Below are 18082 nucleotides of genomic sequence, written 5' to 3'. Positions count from 1 at the left end.
CTAACGTCCGACCTCGACGGGAGGAAGACGCCAAACTACCTGAGGCGACTCAGCCTACGGGTTCGAACTCTTCCTCGAGCTCGAGCTCTACCTCGGGTTCACTAAGGCTATTGGGGGATGCAACTCGGTTCGTAGAACCTGCATCTGACCCCCTCGAAAAACTGTCTGAGCTATCCGAGCTAGACATGTCCTCTATGTACACTGTTCTCATGGTGATGTCGCTAGTGCTGGCTAACTTGGACAGGGCGTCGGCCTCAGCGTTCTCCGACCTAGGGATCTGTCTGATGAAGTGTGACTGGAAGTTGAGTAGGGCCTCTTTAACCTTGGTCAAGTAGGCAATCACGGTTGGCTCGCGAGCTTCATACTCGCCGGTGACCTGGTTAACCACAAGCTGGGATTCGCTGCAAATAACAATGTGCTTTGCTTTCACTTCTCTGGCTAGGGCTAGTCCAGCTATCAACGCCTCGTACTCCGCTTCATTGTTAGATGCCGCGAACTCGAAGCGTAGTGTGTACTCCAGTTTCGTGCCACTTAGGCCGTGCAGGACTATCCCGGCTCCGCTGCCCTGCTGGTTCGAGGAGCCATCTATGTGAAGGATCCATGGTTCCTCATCCCAGCTTGGGCTCGGCCAAACTAGGAGAGATGCTGCACTGATTGCTACCTCACGGGGCTCGGACTCGAGGGGCCTGGGAGCTTCGGGCTCACCCGAGTTGGGAGCCTTGTGCTCAACCGGCCTGGGGGCTTCAGAGCTGAATGTGCACTTGGCGATGAAATCTGTTAAGGCTTGGGCCTTAATAGCAGTTCGCGACTTGTACTGGAGATCATACTCGCTGAGCTCAACGGCCCACTTCATCAACCGACCAGAGACCTTGGGCTTAAGTAAGACTTGCCTCAGAGGTTTGTCAGTGAGAATGATAACAGTGTGAGCCTAGAAGTACGGGCGGAGCTTCCGAGCTGCAATTACCAGTGCGTACGCTAGCTTTTCTATCTCCGGGTATCTCGTCTCTGCTCCCTGCAATACTTTACTAACATAATAGATGGGTCATTGGACCCGATCTACTCCCTTTATTAGTACCGAACTGACCACTTCGTCGCTCGCCGAGAGGTACAGTTCTAAAACGTCGCCCTCCTCGGGCCGGGTTAAGATCGGCACACTAGCGAGGTATTTCTTGAGCTTGTCAAACGCGAGCTGACAATCTTGGGTCCACTCGAACCCTTTGCTCTTGATTGCCTTAAAGAACGGCAGACAGCGGTCCGCCGATTTGGACATGAAGCGGCTCAAGGCGGCTATGTGGCCATTCAACCTCTGAACCTCCTTCAACTTACGGGGTGGTCTCATGTCTAAGATGGCCTTAACCTTATCCGGGTTGGCTTCAATGCCGCGCCGGTTAACGATGTATCCTAGGAATTTACTCGAGGTCACACCGAACACACACTTGTTTGGGTTCAATCTCATATTAAACTTACGCAAAATTTCAAAAACAGAATGCAAGTCTTGTATTAATTCATGTGAGAATTAAGTTTTGACGACCATGTCGTCTACATAGCATTTTACTTTTCTGCCGATTAACGGTGCAAACAATTTATTTACGAGCCTTTGAAAGGTTGCCCCTGTGTTTTTCAAACCGAAGGGCATAACCTTGTAACAGTACATCCCAAATTCTGTGATGAAGGCAGTCTTTTCTTTGTCCGCCGGGTCCATCTTGATTTGGTTATAGCCTGAATAGGCGTCCAAGAAACATAGCAACTCATGCCCTGAGGTCGCGTCCACCAAACGGTCGATTCTGGGGAGTGGGAAGAAGTCTTTCGGGCAAGCCCGGTTCAGGTCGGTGTAGTCAAGGGACATGCGCCACTTGCTGTTGGCCTTCTTTACCAAGACGGGGTTGGCTACCCAGCTCGGGTAGTGGACTTCTCTTATGAAGTCCGTTGTGAGGAGCTTCTCGACTTCCTCGTAAACCGTTTTCCACCGTTCCGGGGCTAGGTTGCGTTTCTTCTGTCTAACGGGCCTAACTATAGGATCAGTGTTCAACTTGTGAGTTATGAGTTCGGGGTCTATACCGGGCATCTCTGCTGCGGACCATGCGAATATATCTAAATTTTGAAGTAAAAAGTTTACCAGTTCGGATCGTAGGGGCTCCTGGACGGAAGCACCGATCTGAAGCATCCGAGCTAGGTCTGCTGTTGAGGTCGGGACTGCGACTGTTTCTTCCGTGGGCGCGACTCGCTCTTCACCCTGCTCCGTGGGTCATTCCAGTTCGAGGTCATCGGTCACCTTGGTTTTACCCTTCAGGGTGGCAACGTAGCACTTGCGGGACTCGAGCTGGTCGCCCCGCGCTACCCCCACACCGATGTCTGTTGGGAACTTCATAGCCATGTGGTAAGTGGAGACCATCGCCCGTAGGACATGGGTGATCGGTCGACCTACTATGGCTTTGTAGGGGGAGGGGGTCGCGATCACCAAGAAGTCGTGCTTGAATCTGACCACACAAGGCCACGTGCCGACTTCCACAGGTACTGTTATTTTCCCAAGGGGCCGGACTTCTTCTCCGTTGAAGCCTACCAAAGGAGTGTCTGCGGGCTTTAGGTCGCTTCTCTGCAACTGGAGCTGGTCAAACGCAGCTTTGAACAGAATGTCGGCTGAGCTGCCTGAGTCGACGAGTACACGCCTGACCTCAAAGTCGTTGATTCTTAGCTTTATGACAAGCGCGTCGTCATGGGGGTAGTGGACTCCTCGCGCATCGTCTTCTGTGAAGAAAATTGGGTCTCCCATCTTCGGCCGCTTTGGGGGATTCTGCTCTTCCCAGGTGGCCTCACGAACTGACGTCCGAGCTGCTGCTGAAGTGCAACCCACAACGATTGAACCTCCCATTATCATTTGGATGGTCCCCCAAACTAGCCTCTCCTCTGGAGGCTGCCTCTGCGGTTGTTCGGCCGGCCTGCTGCTGGACTCGGGAGCATCTTTACCGTGCTCCCCTTGCCGACTTGTTCTATTACTATTGTTATTATTATTATTTTGTACAAAGTTTCTCAAATATCCGCGACGGATGAGCTCCTCTATCTCGTCGCGGAGGTTTTTACAACTCTCGGTACTGTGACCATGGTCCTTGTGAAAACTGCAATACAGACTCTTATTCCTTTCATTGGGATTCCCCCTCAGACGGGGTGGCCACTTCACGTACGAGGCATCCTTGATCGCCATCAGGATTTCGGCCCACTTCGCGTTCAGTGGGGTATAATCAGCTCGGTTCGGTGTAGGAGCTCGGAACAATTGACCCGGCTTTGCCCCCCAAACTGTTTCCTTTTTCTTTCGGGTGTCCCCTTGACTGGAAGGCTCTCATTCTCTCTTTCTTTTTTCGGGTGCGCCCTTGCCCTTCTGGTTGATCTCCTCTTCGGTGGCTATGAACTTATCTGCAAGCTTTAGAAACTCGATTATGGTCGTGGGTTGGTTGACGACCATGTGCCACTTGAACTCTTTGTGCGTCACGCCCTTCTTGGCTGCTGCAAGGAGTACGGCGGGGTCCAGGCGCAGTATCTGCATACAAGCGTCGTTGAACCGCTTGATATAACTCCGGATGGACTCTCCCTCTCTTTGTGCTACGTTGAAGATGCTTTCTTCAGTTCACGGGCACCGTTTGCTGGTGACAAAGTGGGACGTGAAGGCTTGTGCGAACTGCGCCCAACTTCTTATCGACTCGGGTACCAAGTTCCGGTACCACGTGCGGGCTGCTCCCCTAAAAGTGGTGGAGAAGGCCACACACATGCACGACTCACTGGCTCGCGCCAGGTGTATCTGTGACTGAAAGGCATCTACATGATCATTCGGGTCAAACAACCCGTCATACTTGTCAAGAGGGGGGAGCTTGAAATCCTTGGGCATCGGGACTGCCAGGAGTTCGGAAGACAGGGGGGACGGAGCCGAAAGGAGGGGAGCTTTGGCTTTGGCCGAGCTTACCTCTTCTTTGCCCATGAGCTCGGGCAAATCGCGGGTGACAGATCGGCGAGCTCGGCGGCGGCGTCTCTGCTTCTTGATGGGCTCGGCGTTCGTGCTGCTTACCTCCGCGCTGTCCAGAATGGTTTGCGCAGGGAGTAGCCCGGTCTGCTGGTGATGGCTGCGGACAGAAGGGTCCTGCTTGGAGTCAGTTGCCAGGATCTCGAATTGGTTTTCAAGGATTGGAGTTCCAAACTTCGACTGTCGAGGCAACGTAGACCTGCCGAGCCGGGGTCCTCCCGACCTGTCCGCCCGCGGCGAGATCGGGGTAGTCGGTCTCTCCCGTCTGCCGTGGGGGGAGGCCTGATTTTTTGGGAGATTTTGGGGGGCCTCTCCTCGGCCGGAGGGGTGCTTGCTTTGGCGGCGAGACTTGGCTTGCTGCGAGGCTGGGCACTGAGGTGAGAGCTAAGGCTGCTGAAGCTGAGGTTGGGGCAGCTAGGGGAACTGCTGCTGATACTGATACTAGGAGACCTGGTGCAGTACGTGCTGCTGATAGAGCTGAAGTTGTTGGAACTGTTGCATTTGAGTCTGCATGGCCCTCATGCACTGCATCAGGTCCTCCAACTGGTTCGGGCTGGCCGCTGGGAGCACAACTGAAGTTTCGGAGAACGTCATTCCGACTATAGCAGGGAGTGGGGCGACGATGGGTGCCATTGTGAGGGGCACGTTCGAGCTGGGGATTCCGTCCAGTGAGAGGGGGACGGTGAACTGTCCGATACAGACAGTAGGAAGCTGGGGTTGCTCCCTGGAGTTATCCATTTCCGTGCTTCGTCCGACGTTGCTGGAGGAAGCCATGAGCGTTGGATTGTTTCGAAGAGGGAAAGAACTGAAAGAGTTTAGAGAGAAAGGCTTTTTGAAGCGTTTCCCACAGACGACGCCAAATGATGCGGCACGATCCGGGCACTCCTAGTGGGCTACTGACTGGCTCCTTGTCGGCAACGAACGGCACTTGAGAAGATGAAATGAAGGATTCCTGGGGATTTTACCCAGTGGGAATACTCCGATGCTTAAGTTAGTATTTTGTACAGGAAGCAAAGAGAGAACGAAGGCTAAGAGTGGAGGTCGCACTTTATCACTATATTCGAGAGATTAGAGGTTTTTCCGAAGAAGTTTCTCTTCTGCCCTGAGGGCTTTTATAGGGGCGCTCTTGCGAGATCGAGCATAACTGCCACTGGGCCCCTGCCACAGCCGTTACCTGCCAGGGCTGCGCAGGTGGCCGTTGTGACGTACTCCTCGCCCGGGTGAGTGACACGTCTCCAAAGTGACAGGCACGCCTCTGCCTACTGAGAGACGTGGGTGCAGACTATCGAAAGGACAGGGGCTACGTCGTCAGTAAGGGACGTGGCGCAGTCTGACTGGTACGTCCTGTTAAATAGAAGCTTCCTGAGGAATGCTCGTGCGGCCCATTCGCGAGCTACTTTGCAGCGAGCTTGGAATACTTCAGGAGTACCGTTAGTAGAATTGGTCCTCGGGATGACTTGTCTATTTGGGAGCTCGGGCGAGCTGGTTTCCTTAGCTCGCAAGTTAAAGTTGCCTCGGAATATCCCTTTAGAGGTAGCTCAGGGAACCCAGAGCTCGCGTTGTGGTGAGCTCCTCCTTTTGCGCGCTACGATGTAGCGAGCTGCTTTATGGGCCCGTTACTTAGTTGTACTGGACTGCAATGCTGAGTTGTCGCTTACGCTGAGTTAGTGTCCACGTGTCGCCGTTTCATAGGTTGGGTCAAATCATCCTTCATCATTATGAATTATTAATATTAAGTATTAATTACTAATTATTGTTAATTATTAATATTAAGTAATAATTAATTACCATTAATTATTATTAATTAATTAATAATAATAGTTAATTAATTATTCGTAATAAATATTAATTATTAATAATAAGTATTAATTAGTCATAAAATAATTAATTATTAATAAATAATTAATGAATAATTCATTAATTTATTATTAATTAATTACTATTAATAATTATTAATAATTAATATTAGATAATATTTATTATAATAATTTTTAATATTGTTTCTTTATTAAATTATATATATAAATAAAAATTCTCTTATATGGGGTTATATTGGACATTTGACATTTTTCAGAATTCAAAACAATATTCTCTGCATTCAGAGTTAAAACAAAGAAAAGTTCACCAATAACAATATACCTCTTAATGTAATTATTACACTTTCATATATCAAACGTAAGAGCAAACGAACAAGCCCTTAGTCTTAGGCTCTCAACCCCTCACCAAACCCTATCCACCCCTAGTGGTCGTAGTAGAGGACCTCCCTCCCATAGAAGTGGTTGTGGGTCCCGTGTAGATTGCATGATAAAATGGATGTTAGTGAAGATTCTTGTTTTGGTGGACTATGACGTAATGTTGATTGTCACAAAAACGTGGCCGCAAGTTGGGCCGGGTTAGATGGGTTAATGTCAACCCTAACCCAACCCGAGTTTGAGAAAAATAATATTTTTGTTTCTTAAGTTTGCTATGAGTTGGCTCATTTACGCACTTATTCCCACCAACACATGTTTTTTTTTAAATATTTTACCTTCCACTTGCCCTTACAACATAGGGCCCTCTTCGCTAGTCATACTCTGATGTGGATGCCGACTCTCTTTTTTCTTTTTAATTTTGTGTTAGCAACTAGTAGTAACAGTTGTTGGGTTTTCTCCTTCCCCCACACCGTAGGGTCGAAACTCACCACTACTTCCAAATGTTAACAAAATGGGTCACCTCTGACGATGCCGACGCTGAAAAATAACGGCTCAGATACGTACGTGTAAGAGGCTGCTGGTGATGCAATAAATAGTCCAGCGCTGGCTGAGCCCTAAATGAAATGAACTAAACTGAAAAGGGCATTTTCGATCATAAATGGGCATTTTAGGAATTTTAGACAAAATTATTAGTCACCTGGTGTCACATGCAAACAGTTTATGATAGTCGACTGAGGGTAAAGGAAGTGTATGATAATTGTCAAAAAAACTTAGGGATAATTTAAGACAATATATAAATAGTAAAGGTATAGTCAGTCAATTTCGCAAACAGTAGTTTGAGGAAATTGACCTTAAAAAATTCAATTGAAGTAAATATATATCATTGAAAGAAAAATAAGAAAAAAAACTTGTTCAGATCTTTCTCCCTTTCGATCTCTACTGGTTTTTCATTTTGTACAGATAGATCAACCTAATTCATGGCTTCCGATCTCGAAGGTCAGTTCTTTTTTTTTTTTTCTTTTATTATTTACCAAATCACTCACTTGTTTGGTTTAATGTCTGGGTTGATTACAATAACATCTGTTTCTGTATCTCTGCGCATGAATTGCAGGATTAGTTATTGTGATCATGCGCGTTTGTGGGTCTGGAAAATCGTAAGCCCCTTCAATCTCTCTCTCTCTCTCATATCTAAACTGTTGTTTGGATTGTATTCCTAGTAGTACAACAGGAGAGATGCTGGGCAAGGCCATGAATTGTGTCTTTATCGATGCAGATGACTTCCATCCACAGTCAAATAAAGGTATCTGTCTCTTCGTGAATTCTGAACCCATTAAGATCTAAGCTCTCTTTGTCTGCAACTTCTGATAATACTTTGTCTGGGATGAGTGGGCTACAGAGAAGATGAGCAAGGGGATACCATTATCAGAGGAAGACCGGATTCCATGGCTCGAAAAGCTGAGCGATACTCTCAGAATTAACATAACCAGAGGCAAAACTGCAATTCTCGCGTGTTCTGCCCTTAGAAAGAAATACAGGGAAATCCTCAGAATGGCTGACCCAGATTATCAAGTGGGGAGCTACTCTTGCTGTGTGAAGTTTGTTTTGTTGGATGCTCCGGCCGAGGTGATAGCAGCTCGGATCAACAGAAGGGCCATGGAAGGGAAACATTACATGCCTGCTTCACTCTTGCAATCTCAACTGGACTTGCTTGAAATTGATGCTAGTGAAGGGATAATTAAGGTGGATGCTACTCTGAGTCCTGATGTAACTGTGAACAATATACGAGCTCTAGCATCCAAAAGTTATATTTGATCTCCTAATCTTATAATTTTCAATGGAGACGGTGCAGATTTTTATGTTTACTCTGTTTGGGCAGCTAGAATTCATATTAATACCATTATTGCATGTTATCTAATCTAACAGGGTTTCAGTGATTACATTCAATTCCAAATTCACTGCGAATCCTTCACCAGCTAATTGAATAATTAAGCTAAAAAAAATCATTAGTTTACTTCCTGTAATCAATAGCAAGTAGATCACTAATCAACAAATGATCAATGACCCAACATGGGCATTCAGAAGCTTGCTCTATGACTAGGGTTTGGTGTGAATACTAATTATGGATTAGATTGGATATTGTGAGGATATCCTGTAATCAATAGCAAGTCCTCCAATGAGTTCTCTACCTTGCTTCCTCCTGATATTCTTCTTTCTTATTCGGGTGTAAATTGAACATTATAATGTTCTTGTACATTTAACAAATTGAAGGAAGGCCAATTATCTCATTCAGGCAGGTACTTGCTGAATAATGTCTACCTTGTTGGTCAAATAAATTCAATTGGTAGAGCCATTGGCTCAATGAGATTTATTTTCAATTCAATTACACACACTAAAATCTTATATTTGTGCTAAACCTACTTAAGTTATTTCATCTTGTTTTTTTTTTCCTTTTTTACTTGGAACTTTCCTACATGACCAGCCATATTTCTGCCATGTACAGCTTGATGTGGCTAATCTAATCCATCTTACCAAAAGTTCAAAGTGTCTGTGTCAAGTATCGTATTGATAAATTTAAGCCCCGTTTGCTTCATAGGAATAGGGGTCCGGAATTGGAATGGATTATTATGATTCTAACTGTTTAGTTGAGCGGAATCGGAATCCCATTTCCATTTCTACTGGAATGGCATTCCCCATTTGAAGGAATGGCCATTTTTGGGAATGAAATCTCATTCCTGTTAATTTTAATTTCCATTTTCATTCCTGTCTGAACCAAACAAACTATGGGAATAGACCATTCCGATTCCGATTCTGAAGGATTTAAATTCCGATTCTGACTGTAAACTAAATAAACCCTTAGATAGAGATATGGGTACATTTTGAAAATACACGGATATAGTGGAAAGATATGAATACATTAGAGAAACTCCCAAATCCCATAAATAATAACAATTGTAAGGTCTATTGGTTTGGTGACAATGATTAGTTCCAAAGGTCTGACGAAAGAGGAATAGGAAAATTTAGCAGCAGTAAGACCCATAAATAGGTTTTTTACTCTCTAACGGGCTGCTGGTGTGGTTGGTCTAATCATCTTCGGAGTTGGGAGGCTAGTCTAGTGTAAGACAGACGCTAAGTTAATCGTAAATTTCTTGTGGAAGTGCCATAGTAAGTAACCCGCCGTGCAAGGTTCTCACGTTGGTGAATGATGATTGCAAGCATATGCTCACCTGTTACCCTGAGTTTAAGGCCTCTTATGTCCCGAGGATATGGAATAAGGCTCCCCACAAGCTAGCCAAATTTGTTATAAATGCTAGGCATAATGGGCTTTGGAGTGTAATTGAGGTGGAGGCCTCTGTATCTAAATCACGATGAATGAATGAAAGCCTATTGGATATTTCCAAAAAAAAATTAAATTATTTTTGTATTTTTTTGAGAAAATGCATATTTCAAAACTAACTACATAAATACATGTTTTTGCATTTGGAATTCCAAAATACACATCAATTGTAGATGAATGATTTATCTTGTAATGATATAGTTCTGAAAATTTGGAAAAAAAATTGATCAAAAAATCCATAAAGCAACAATTTCGCCAAATAATGCATTGTATCTTTTTTGAAGGGCTACAAAACGGGGTAGCCCATAATCCCCTCCCCCCCCACCCCACCCCACCCCACCAACCTTGCAGGCAAGATTTGATAAGTCTCCACTACAACCAACAGGAAACCTTACCAACCAGCAGCTGGTTGGCACTTTGCATATGAGATTGATAAGGTATTTGCAACCGTGCCCAATCCACCCATGGATACAGATAAAATACACTTCGTATTGTATTAATATTTTTAATCTACATCATCTAACTAAGAGGGGCCCTTTACTTCTGGATTGGCCACATATGTAGATTAAAGCATAATTGCAGAAATGTGTCCTTGTAGGCAATTAGCCATGTGATCACTAATGTAGTACACTTCAGCCTTTATTCCAATCTTTGCTGTTTCATACATAATAACCTTTCTAGGACATTTTTCTCTTTTTAATGGAAAGCTTAAAAGGTCAGAAATACCCTCTATATATTATTCAATTAAGTAACTTAGTTGATTTACTAATTTTTAATTTTCCCAAAATTTTGAGTTTTTTTTTTTTAAATCCACATCATTTTTTGGAACACCAATCAAGAGAGAGAGAGAGATTTACCTTCCCCAACAAGTTTTGGGACACTTACAAAATAAAAGCCTCTCTCTCTCTAGATCTACACATCATTACATTCATGATTCATCCCCTAATCTCTCTTTCCTCCTTTTCTCTCTCTCTCTCTCATTAATTATCAATTTATCACTACTGTTAAAAGTGTAAATGAGGTTTAGATTTTGGATTTTTTTTGACTAAAATACCTTTTGTTACACTTGGTCTCCCTTTATTGTGAGGGCAAAAAATATAATTAAAACTACTACTTTTATAAAGTTCATTAAGCTATTATTTGGTTTGAAGGAAAAGACAGGGAAAGGAAGGGAAATGTAAGGAAGCATATACAAGGTTTGTAAAGGTTTCCCTACCTTTCCTTCCTTTCCCTACTTTTTCCTTCAAACTAAACACAACCTAAAACTATTCCCATTTCCTTTCATTAAATCTTATATTCGAGCCACATTAAATAAATGAGCTTCGTGGGCTTTTTTTACTATAACACCCCTATTTATGAACTTAGACCCTCTTTAACTATATGGAAAGATGTAATTTAGGCTCCGTTTGATTTTTGTCAAGTGTTGGCAACTTTCTCCCGAGGTGGGAAAGTTATTTATCCACCTAAGAGATGGGTATCTATTACCCGTAGGAAAAATAAGCTTTCTCTTGTCCCCACATAAATCTGAAAAAAGAACATGGGTTTTTTGGTCCATGGGAATCAAAATCCCATAGACCAACTTTCCCCCCTCAAAATCCAAGAAAAGAACACCCCCTTAAAGTATTATTACTTTCTAATTCATTAAATTCCCTCTCATTAAGGCATTAAATCCCATTTTCTTTCTTCTTAAAATATTTATTTGAAGTACTTTTGTTTCTCACCAATAAACTCTATAAATTAACAAGGTGTTTGGTTTTGTGGGCGTTTATTCAATAAACATTGCCACATAGGCGCCACTTCAACAGTTTCCCTCTCTTGCACTTCTGTACGCATCGAGAATGGCAAAAGTGGACTTTGGTTTTTGTGCACGCCTACCATTTGGGGAAGTTAGTTTTTAAAGCTTCTACAAACAGTCAAGTGTTTTTTCACCGTTACACTGATGTGGCACCTATTTGTCATAAACAGTTATAATTAGTACCTTTTTCAATTTTGCAAGCAAATAAAGTACAAATGTTGAATGAAAAAACATAAACAGAACCAAACACATACTAAATCTACATCTAATATTTTTAATAATGTAAAACCTATGTTCAAAACCAACATAAAAAATAATTAAATAAACCACTCTTTTGTTCAAAATCAATCATCTGCGTCAAATGGATCAACCAATGTTCTCATAGTTAAATAATAATAATTTAAAAATAAATATAAATAGTATAAAAATTATAAAGGCAAATCTCTAATACTAACTATTTATCATATCAAACAACAATAAGCATACTATGGTTGTGCAACACTTTCTATTGGAAGGGTATGAAACATCATGTCCAAGAGCTATCAAGTCTTGCAACAAGTATCAACGTGTTAGGACAAGCCAATTCACCTGGTCTGTTGCAATAATTTCCAATGCCCTCGCAAATATGGAGTGATATCTCCAAGGATTTCAATGGAAATGAAATACAAAATTTAAGACTTACCAAAAAATGAAACCACTTTTCTATTAAAGTGATGGATCAATGGTTCAATCTTTTAAGTCAAATGGATCAACCCATGATATCATAAATAAATAATACACATTTTAAAAAAGATAGACACAAAAATTTTGTAAAAAAAACATTTGGGTGCATCTCTAATATTATGTATAGATTATATTGTATAATTGAATCATGTCATCATAATTATATAATAAAAATTCAAAACTTAGATAGAAATAAAAAATATAGAAACCACAAAATTTTGTCTATAAAATTTGTGCACATTTATTATATTAAACAAAAATAAATATGATAAATAAGAAGTACTTTTTATTAACAATGAAAATGAAACATAAAATATAAATCTACCAACACACCATGCTTCAATTACTTATCATTTTCAAATGGTTCTAATAAGGATATTGGAATTATTAATGTTATTTGAAATTGCCACATGCACATTTACTAGTTCTTTTAATAAATCTATACACAAAAATCTCTCAACTCTTATAGTCAGTCCATTCCCTCCCTCCCTCTCCCCGTCTCTCTCTCTCTCTCTCTCTCTCTCTCTCTCTCTCTCTCTCTCTCTCTCTCCCTCCCTCCCTCTCTCTCTCTCTCTCTTAATTTTCTTAACATAATTCAATTAAGTAAATTAGTTAATTTATTAAATTTAACTTAGGGTAAAATATAAAAGCCTCCCCTTTATTTTCATTTTAACAAATACCTCCCCTGAACTTTTAAAAAAATTGGCAAAAACCTCCATTCTGTCACTGACCCAATGGAAAGCGTTAAATTAATGCATCATTTTTTTTTCAAATGCCCATTATACTCTTTTATAAATTATTTTACATACAATTTTACAAAAATAAGCTTATTTGAAACTTGACAAAACCTCCCTTTGATCTCTTTATTGTCTTTCAATCTCTCATCCCAAAACTCCATCAATTCAAAGAGAACTCTGTTTGAAACTCCATCGTCTGAAAAGGAGAGGAACCCTAATACTCCATCATCCAGCTTCTCACAATGGGACCCATGATGACCACACAGATTGCAAAACGCTTGCCGCATAAAAACCTGCCTAGGCCTAGCCTTTCATCTGTTTCATGGGCTCCGACGGCTCAATCCTAGATTTAATCAGTAGTTTTGTTGCTGTTGCAACAACAAACAGTGTTTTGATCTTCGAAAAACCCAAACTACCAGCTAAATCTACGGTTAGGGTTTGAGAGCATCATGTCCGGAGGACAGCTCAAGTTATATAAACCATTTATCCCATCTATTACCATAAATCATCAAAGGCTCGAAGCTCTCTTTTGGTTTAACATCGATAGTAGGATATCGAAAACTTACAAGTAGAAACAAGGAAGAAATAGACAAATATGTCAATACTAGGTGCAGAAAAGACTCTAAAATGGAAAAAAATTTCTAACGAGGATATTCATACAAAACATAAAGGCATCAAAGATGAGAAGAAGGATAAGGTTTCGAAGAACAACGTAGAGTAGAAAAAGAAGAAATGGTCTTGCATCGATAGTTGATGCTAGTTGATTGGTTGCATCTACTCGATTGGGTGGTTTCTACTCTTTCTCTATAATGCTATGTTGGTGTCTTTAATTTCCCTCAGTATGTGACTGAAGCCATTAACGGGACATTGCCCGATCCACCTAGCGTCAAATTGTAGGAAGAGGGTTTGACAGTGAAGCACTCGGTGGTGTTCGTTCTGGGAATTGTCACGGACGGACTTGAGCTTTGGGAAGAGCACTTGTGCGCTGATGGGTTGTTCAGAAAACGGCTTTGGGATGGTATATTTGGAGAAGTATACAAGAGGAATTTTTACTTAAACCATTGATTGATGGCAACTTTAACAATGTTTGATCATTGTGGTAGATGATGACATGGTTTTCAATTGTTAGCCAAGTTGTTCTAAGTAACGCAAAATGTTAGTGGTCACCAATTTTACCTTGCAATTTCCGGTTTGTATCCATTTTACCCTGTTTCCAATTAATTTGGGGTGCTCTCGTGTTACAAACCAGCTAATTACTTGTCAATTAAGAGGATAAAGAGATCCAAGAGAGGTTTGTGTTGAGTTTCAAATAAGGTCATTTTTGTAAAATTGTATATAAAATAATTTATAGAAGGATATAACGGGTATTTGAAAAAAATTGATGCTTCATCTATTGTTTTCCGTCTGGGTCACTGACGAAAGGGAGCTAGGTTTTTGTCATGTTTTTTAAAAGTTTAGGGGAAATATTTGTTAAAATGAAAATAAAAGGGAGGTTTTTATGATTGTCAGAAACTTTAGGGAAAGTTTTTATATGACTTGACATGCTAAATTAATTAATCAAGTTTAACAAAGCTAAACTTAATAAACACAAAATCACTCTTATAGAATGCCCTGTTGTATACCTAGCCTCTCCAACCCAATCGGGTTGAGGATGATGGAGACTACTCAAGGAAGGAATGAAGTCCTCGCCCTAACCTGATCCCAAATGTAAACTTTTAATTAAGACTAAAAGGAAAAAAAAAAGAATTTGGGGATTCAGGTATCTCCGACTGGGATCATGGATAGGGATAGAGAGTTACTTAGAAATTGGGAACAAGAATGGAGAGTATGGTCTCCACCTTGAACCCTACCACATTGACATATCTAAATTCTGATTAATTAGAAAACTATGTGTAATAATAGTAAAAAATTAATAACTAATAATATATGCGATCAATAGTTCAATACAAGAAGTTAGTCACAAAAAATATTACAAAAATAAGTATTAATAAATAATACTAAAATAAGTTAAACAAAAATGTATAAAATCTAATAAAAATTAAAATTCATTTAAATTCAAATTAAAATAATAAAATTTTACAACAATTTGTCTAACCATAATAAAATTTGGAATCAGTTTGTCTTTGCCCAATTAAAAATGTCATGGACCCGGCTAGTAGAATATATGGAAGATGTCAATAAGAAAGAAAACTCACTCCCAAAATTATAACCTTAGGGCATTTTTCTTATTTATCTCTTTTTTATGGAAACTCCAAAATGTCAAACATACCCTCCAGAATGCTAAGGGTGGGATGCTCCGGAATATATGGAAGATGCACTTGGATTTAACTGAAATGCAAGTGGTTTTTATCAGAATTTCCAGGGCATTTTTGTCAAATAGTTCCAACGGCTGTCTGGTTCTAAAATGAGCCGTGGCCGTTTAAAAATAAATTCAGAGGAAATGAGGCAGAGAACCCCACCATTCAGAAAGTCTCACCATTCGCTCTGGAAAGGCTCTAAGAACGCTCTCAAGACGCTCAACGATTTCGAAATCCTTCAATCATCTCTCTCCCTCTGTTCTCTATTATACTGTTTTTATTTTTTTCTTTCTTGTTTTCTATAATCTGGTTCTGTATTTTGCAGGGCCCGTTCTTTGCCTTTTCTTATTCTCCGTCTTGCAGGTGATTTCCTTCTTTTCTTTTTCTTTTCTGGTTTTTCTTTTGCTTTTGCAACACAAATGGATGCAGGTTCTTTTATTTCTCCGAGCAAGTCTCAATCTAGAAATCCTCTTAAAGAGCAGATTCTTCAAAAGAGAAACTCGACTGAAAATGTATGTCGACCATTGAGATTTTTTTTTATGTCCATTTTGTTTGTTTTTTCTCTAATGAATCTTTTCATGCTCTAGTTTTCTTTTTATCTGGACTTCCTGTGGACCTTGGTTCCATGTAAACTATGGCTTTTCCACTTAACACATTATATTTTTTCCTTATGATCTTCTTTTGGTGACAATTTTCATCGGTGCTGATGGAGAATTCGCTATAACTCGACTTAACTCCATGCGATTATGGAAATCATTTGACGTTCATTTATTATCTGTAACTACTGTAATTCGACCTGGAGTCTGTGCGACTTACGGGAAATCTTTTGATACTCATTTGATGATATGATGTTCTGGGTTCTCAAGTTAGAACTCGTGTTCCCATGTCTCTGTTTTTTTCTCTATCCCTGAGGAACCAAGTGAAATGTGCCCATTTTCTTTTTGTTTGTTTTCTCTTTTTTATTGGGATGTTCTGATTGTTAGTTTTCTGGAATCCGCAGTTGGACAGGTTTATCCCTAATCGATCTGCAATAGACTTCGACTTCGCTCATTACATGCTGACAGAGGGAAGGAAGGGAAAAGAAAGCCCAGCTGCGAGTTCTCCGGCAAAAGAGGCTTACAGGAAGCAACTGGCAGAGATTTTCAACATGAACAGGACCAGGATTCTTGCTTTCAAGAACAAGCCACCCGCCCCAGTCGAGCTGATGCCTCATGAAATGTCGTCCGCTCTTCACCAATCAAAACCCACCAAGCCTCGAAGACACATTCCCCAAGTGAGTTTTTCTCTCTCTAAGTTCTTTGATGCTTATCTTGCTTCATCTGTTTTTTATGCTTTAATTTTTCTTGGATTAGTGTTCACGGTTTCTTTTTCAACTGTTACAATTGTTTCTTCAATGCAGACCTCAGAGAAGACATTGGATGCCCCTGATATTTTGGACGATTTCTACTTGAATTTACTGGATTGGGGTAGCAACAACATTCTATCAATTGCTCTTGGCAACACCGTATATTTGTGGGATGCTACGGACGGATCTACTACTGAACTTATGACAATTGATGACGATAATGGTCCGGTTACAAGTGTTCGATGGGCTCCAGATGGACAACATATTTCCATTGGCCTGAACAATTCTGATGTTCAGCTTTGGGACACTACAGTTAATAGAAAGGTTGGCAATTTCTCCAACCTGTTCATTCTTCCGACTTTTCTTTCCTTTCTGCACTTAATAGTGATTTTCTCTGTAATTTGATTTGTTCTTGCAGCTGAGAACTCTACAAGGCGGACACCGATCTAGAGTGGGCTCACTGGACTGGAACAATCACATTCTGACAACCGGGGGAATGGATGGTCTGATCATCAACAATGATGTGAGAATAAGACCTCACATTGTTGAAACTTACAGAGGACACCAGAGAGAGGTCTGCGGGCTAAAATGGTCAGCCTCAGGCCAACAGCTAGCAAGTGGAGGAAATGATAATCTGCTCTACATATGGGACCGATCAGTGGCCTCTTCAAACTCTTCTACCCGGTGGCTACATAGACTTGAAGACCACACTGCTGCTGTGAAAGCGCTTGCCTGGTGTCCTTTTCAGGGTAATTTGCTTGCTTCCGGTGGAGGCGGAGGAGACCGATGCATAAAGTTCTGGAACACCCACACAGGTGCATGTCTGAACTCAGTGGACACCGGCTCACAGGTCTGTTCTTTGCTGTGGAACACAAATGAGCGTGAGCTGCTTAGCTCTCATGGGTTCACCCAGAATCAACTTACAGTTTGGAAGTACCCATCAATGGTGAAGATTGCGGAGCTTACTGGTCATACTTCAAGAGTACTATACATGGCTCAGGTATTATTGACTCGACAATCCTCTGCTGTTATAATTGGAAATGTAATGAAAATTTTCATTCTCTTTTTTTTCCTTTACCTTGATAATAATTCACTGCTGACCTTCTGTTCTTCCTGATTTCTTTCAGAGTCCAGATGGCTGTACAGTGGCATCAGCGGCAGCGGATGAAACATTGAGGTTTTGGAACGTTTTTGGGAGTCCTGAGGTGGCAAAGCCTGCACCTAAATCGAATCCTGAGCCATTTTCTAATGTCAGCTGCATCAGGTGATCATTTATTTGGTTAGGCAAATTTGTCATGGAGAGAAGATCAACTCAGAGCAAACATGATACTCAGGCAAATTTGTCATGGAGAGAAGTCAACTATGCACTTCATTCCTTAATTTTGACACAAAAAATATGTTCTCACAAAAGATTTTGCTAGTGTCTCCTCTGCTCTTTTATTCTTCTCAATTTACTGAAAAAAAAAAAAAAAAAAAACTTTTGAGTTGCAGGTTAGCCATCAACATGTCTCAAGATATGAATGAAAAGGCAATAGATATCGTTGCTGCTGTAAATCTGACTGAGGAAGGGCTTGTACAATAAATGCTGCCCATCGTACTTCTTTCTCACCTATTTATAAATAAAATCGTTTTTATCCATGGATGTTATCT

At 41.2% G+C, this 18082-nt stretch overlaps 2 protein-coding genes across 3 annotated transcripts; both read left to right on the top strand.

The window, feature by feature from the left end:
* The first annotated feature begins 7040 nt into the window (after positions 1 to 7040).
* On the top strand, positions 7041 to 8063 carry LOC104612856 (gluconokinase-like). The gene is made up of 3 exons (XM_010280468.3): positions 7041 to 7197; positions 7313 to 7501; positions 7598 to 8063. Exons 2-3 carry the CDS (start codon positions 7435 to 7437, stop codon positions 8011 to 8013), a joined length of 483 nt encoding a protein of 160 aa, XP_010278770.1. The 5' UTR covers positions 7041 to 7197; positions 7313 to 7434; the 3' UTR covers positions 8014 to 8063.
* A 7168-nt stretch (positions 8064 to 15231) lies between these two features.
* Positions 15232 to 18068, top strand: LOC104612857 (cell division cycle 20.2, cofactor of APC complex-like). 2 transcript variants are annotated; one of them, XM_088901608.1, is made up of 6 exons: positions 15232 to 15599; positions 16088 to 16360; positions 16487 to 16756; positions 16851 to 17432; positions 17560 to 17696; positions 17924 to 18068. In XM_088901608.1, the coding sequence occupies exons 1-6, from the start codon at positions 15507 to 15509 to the stop codon at positions 18012 to 18014; spliced, it is 1446 nt and encodes a 481-aa protein (XP_088757734.1). In that variant the 5' UTR covers positions 15232 to 15506; the 3' UTR covers positions 18015 to 18068. The 2 variants fall into 2 exon arrangements, with proteins under 2 accessions (XP_088757734.1, XP_010278771.1); XM_010280469.3 differs by having other exon boundaries at positions 17560 to 18068.
* The last annotated feature ends 14 nt before the right edge of the window (positions 18069 to 18082 follow it).

The sequence above is a fragment of the Nelumbo nucifera genome, chromosome 3 (genome assembly GCF_055504915.1).
Source record: "Nelumbo nucifera cultivar China Antique chromosome 3, China Antique-T2T, whole genome shotgun sequence".
Classification (NCBI taxonomy): domain Eukaryota; kingdom Viridiplantae; phylum Streptophyta; class Magnoliopsida; order Proteales; family Nelumbonaceae; genus Nelumbo; species Nelumbo nucifera.
The sequence above is the reverse complement of the archived record's forward strand: the minus strand, read 5'-3'. Positions and strand labels throughout refer to the sequence as shown.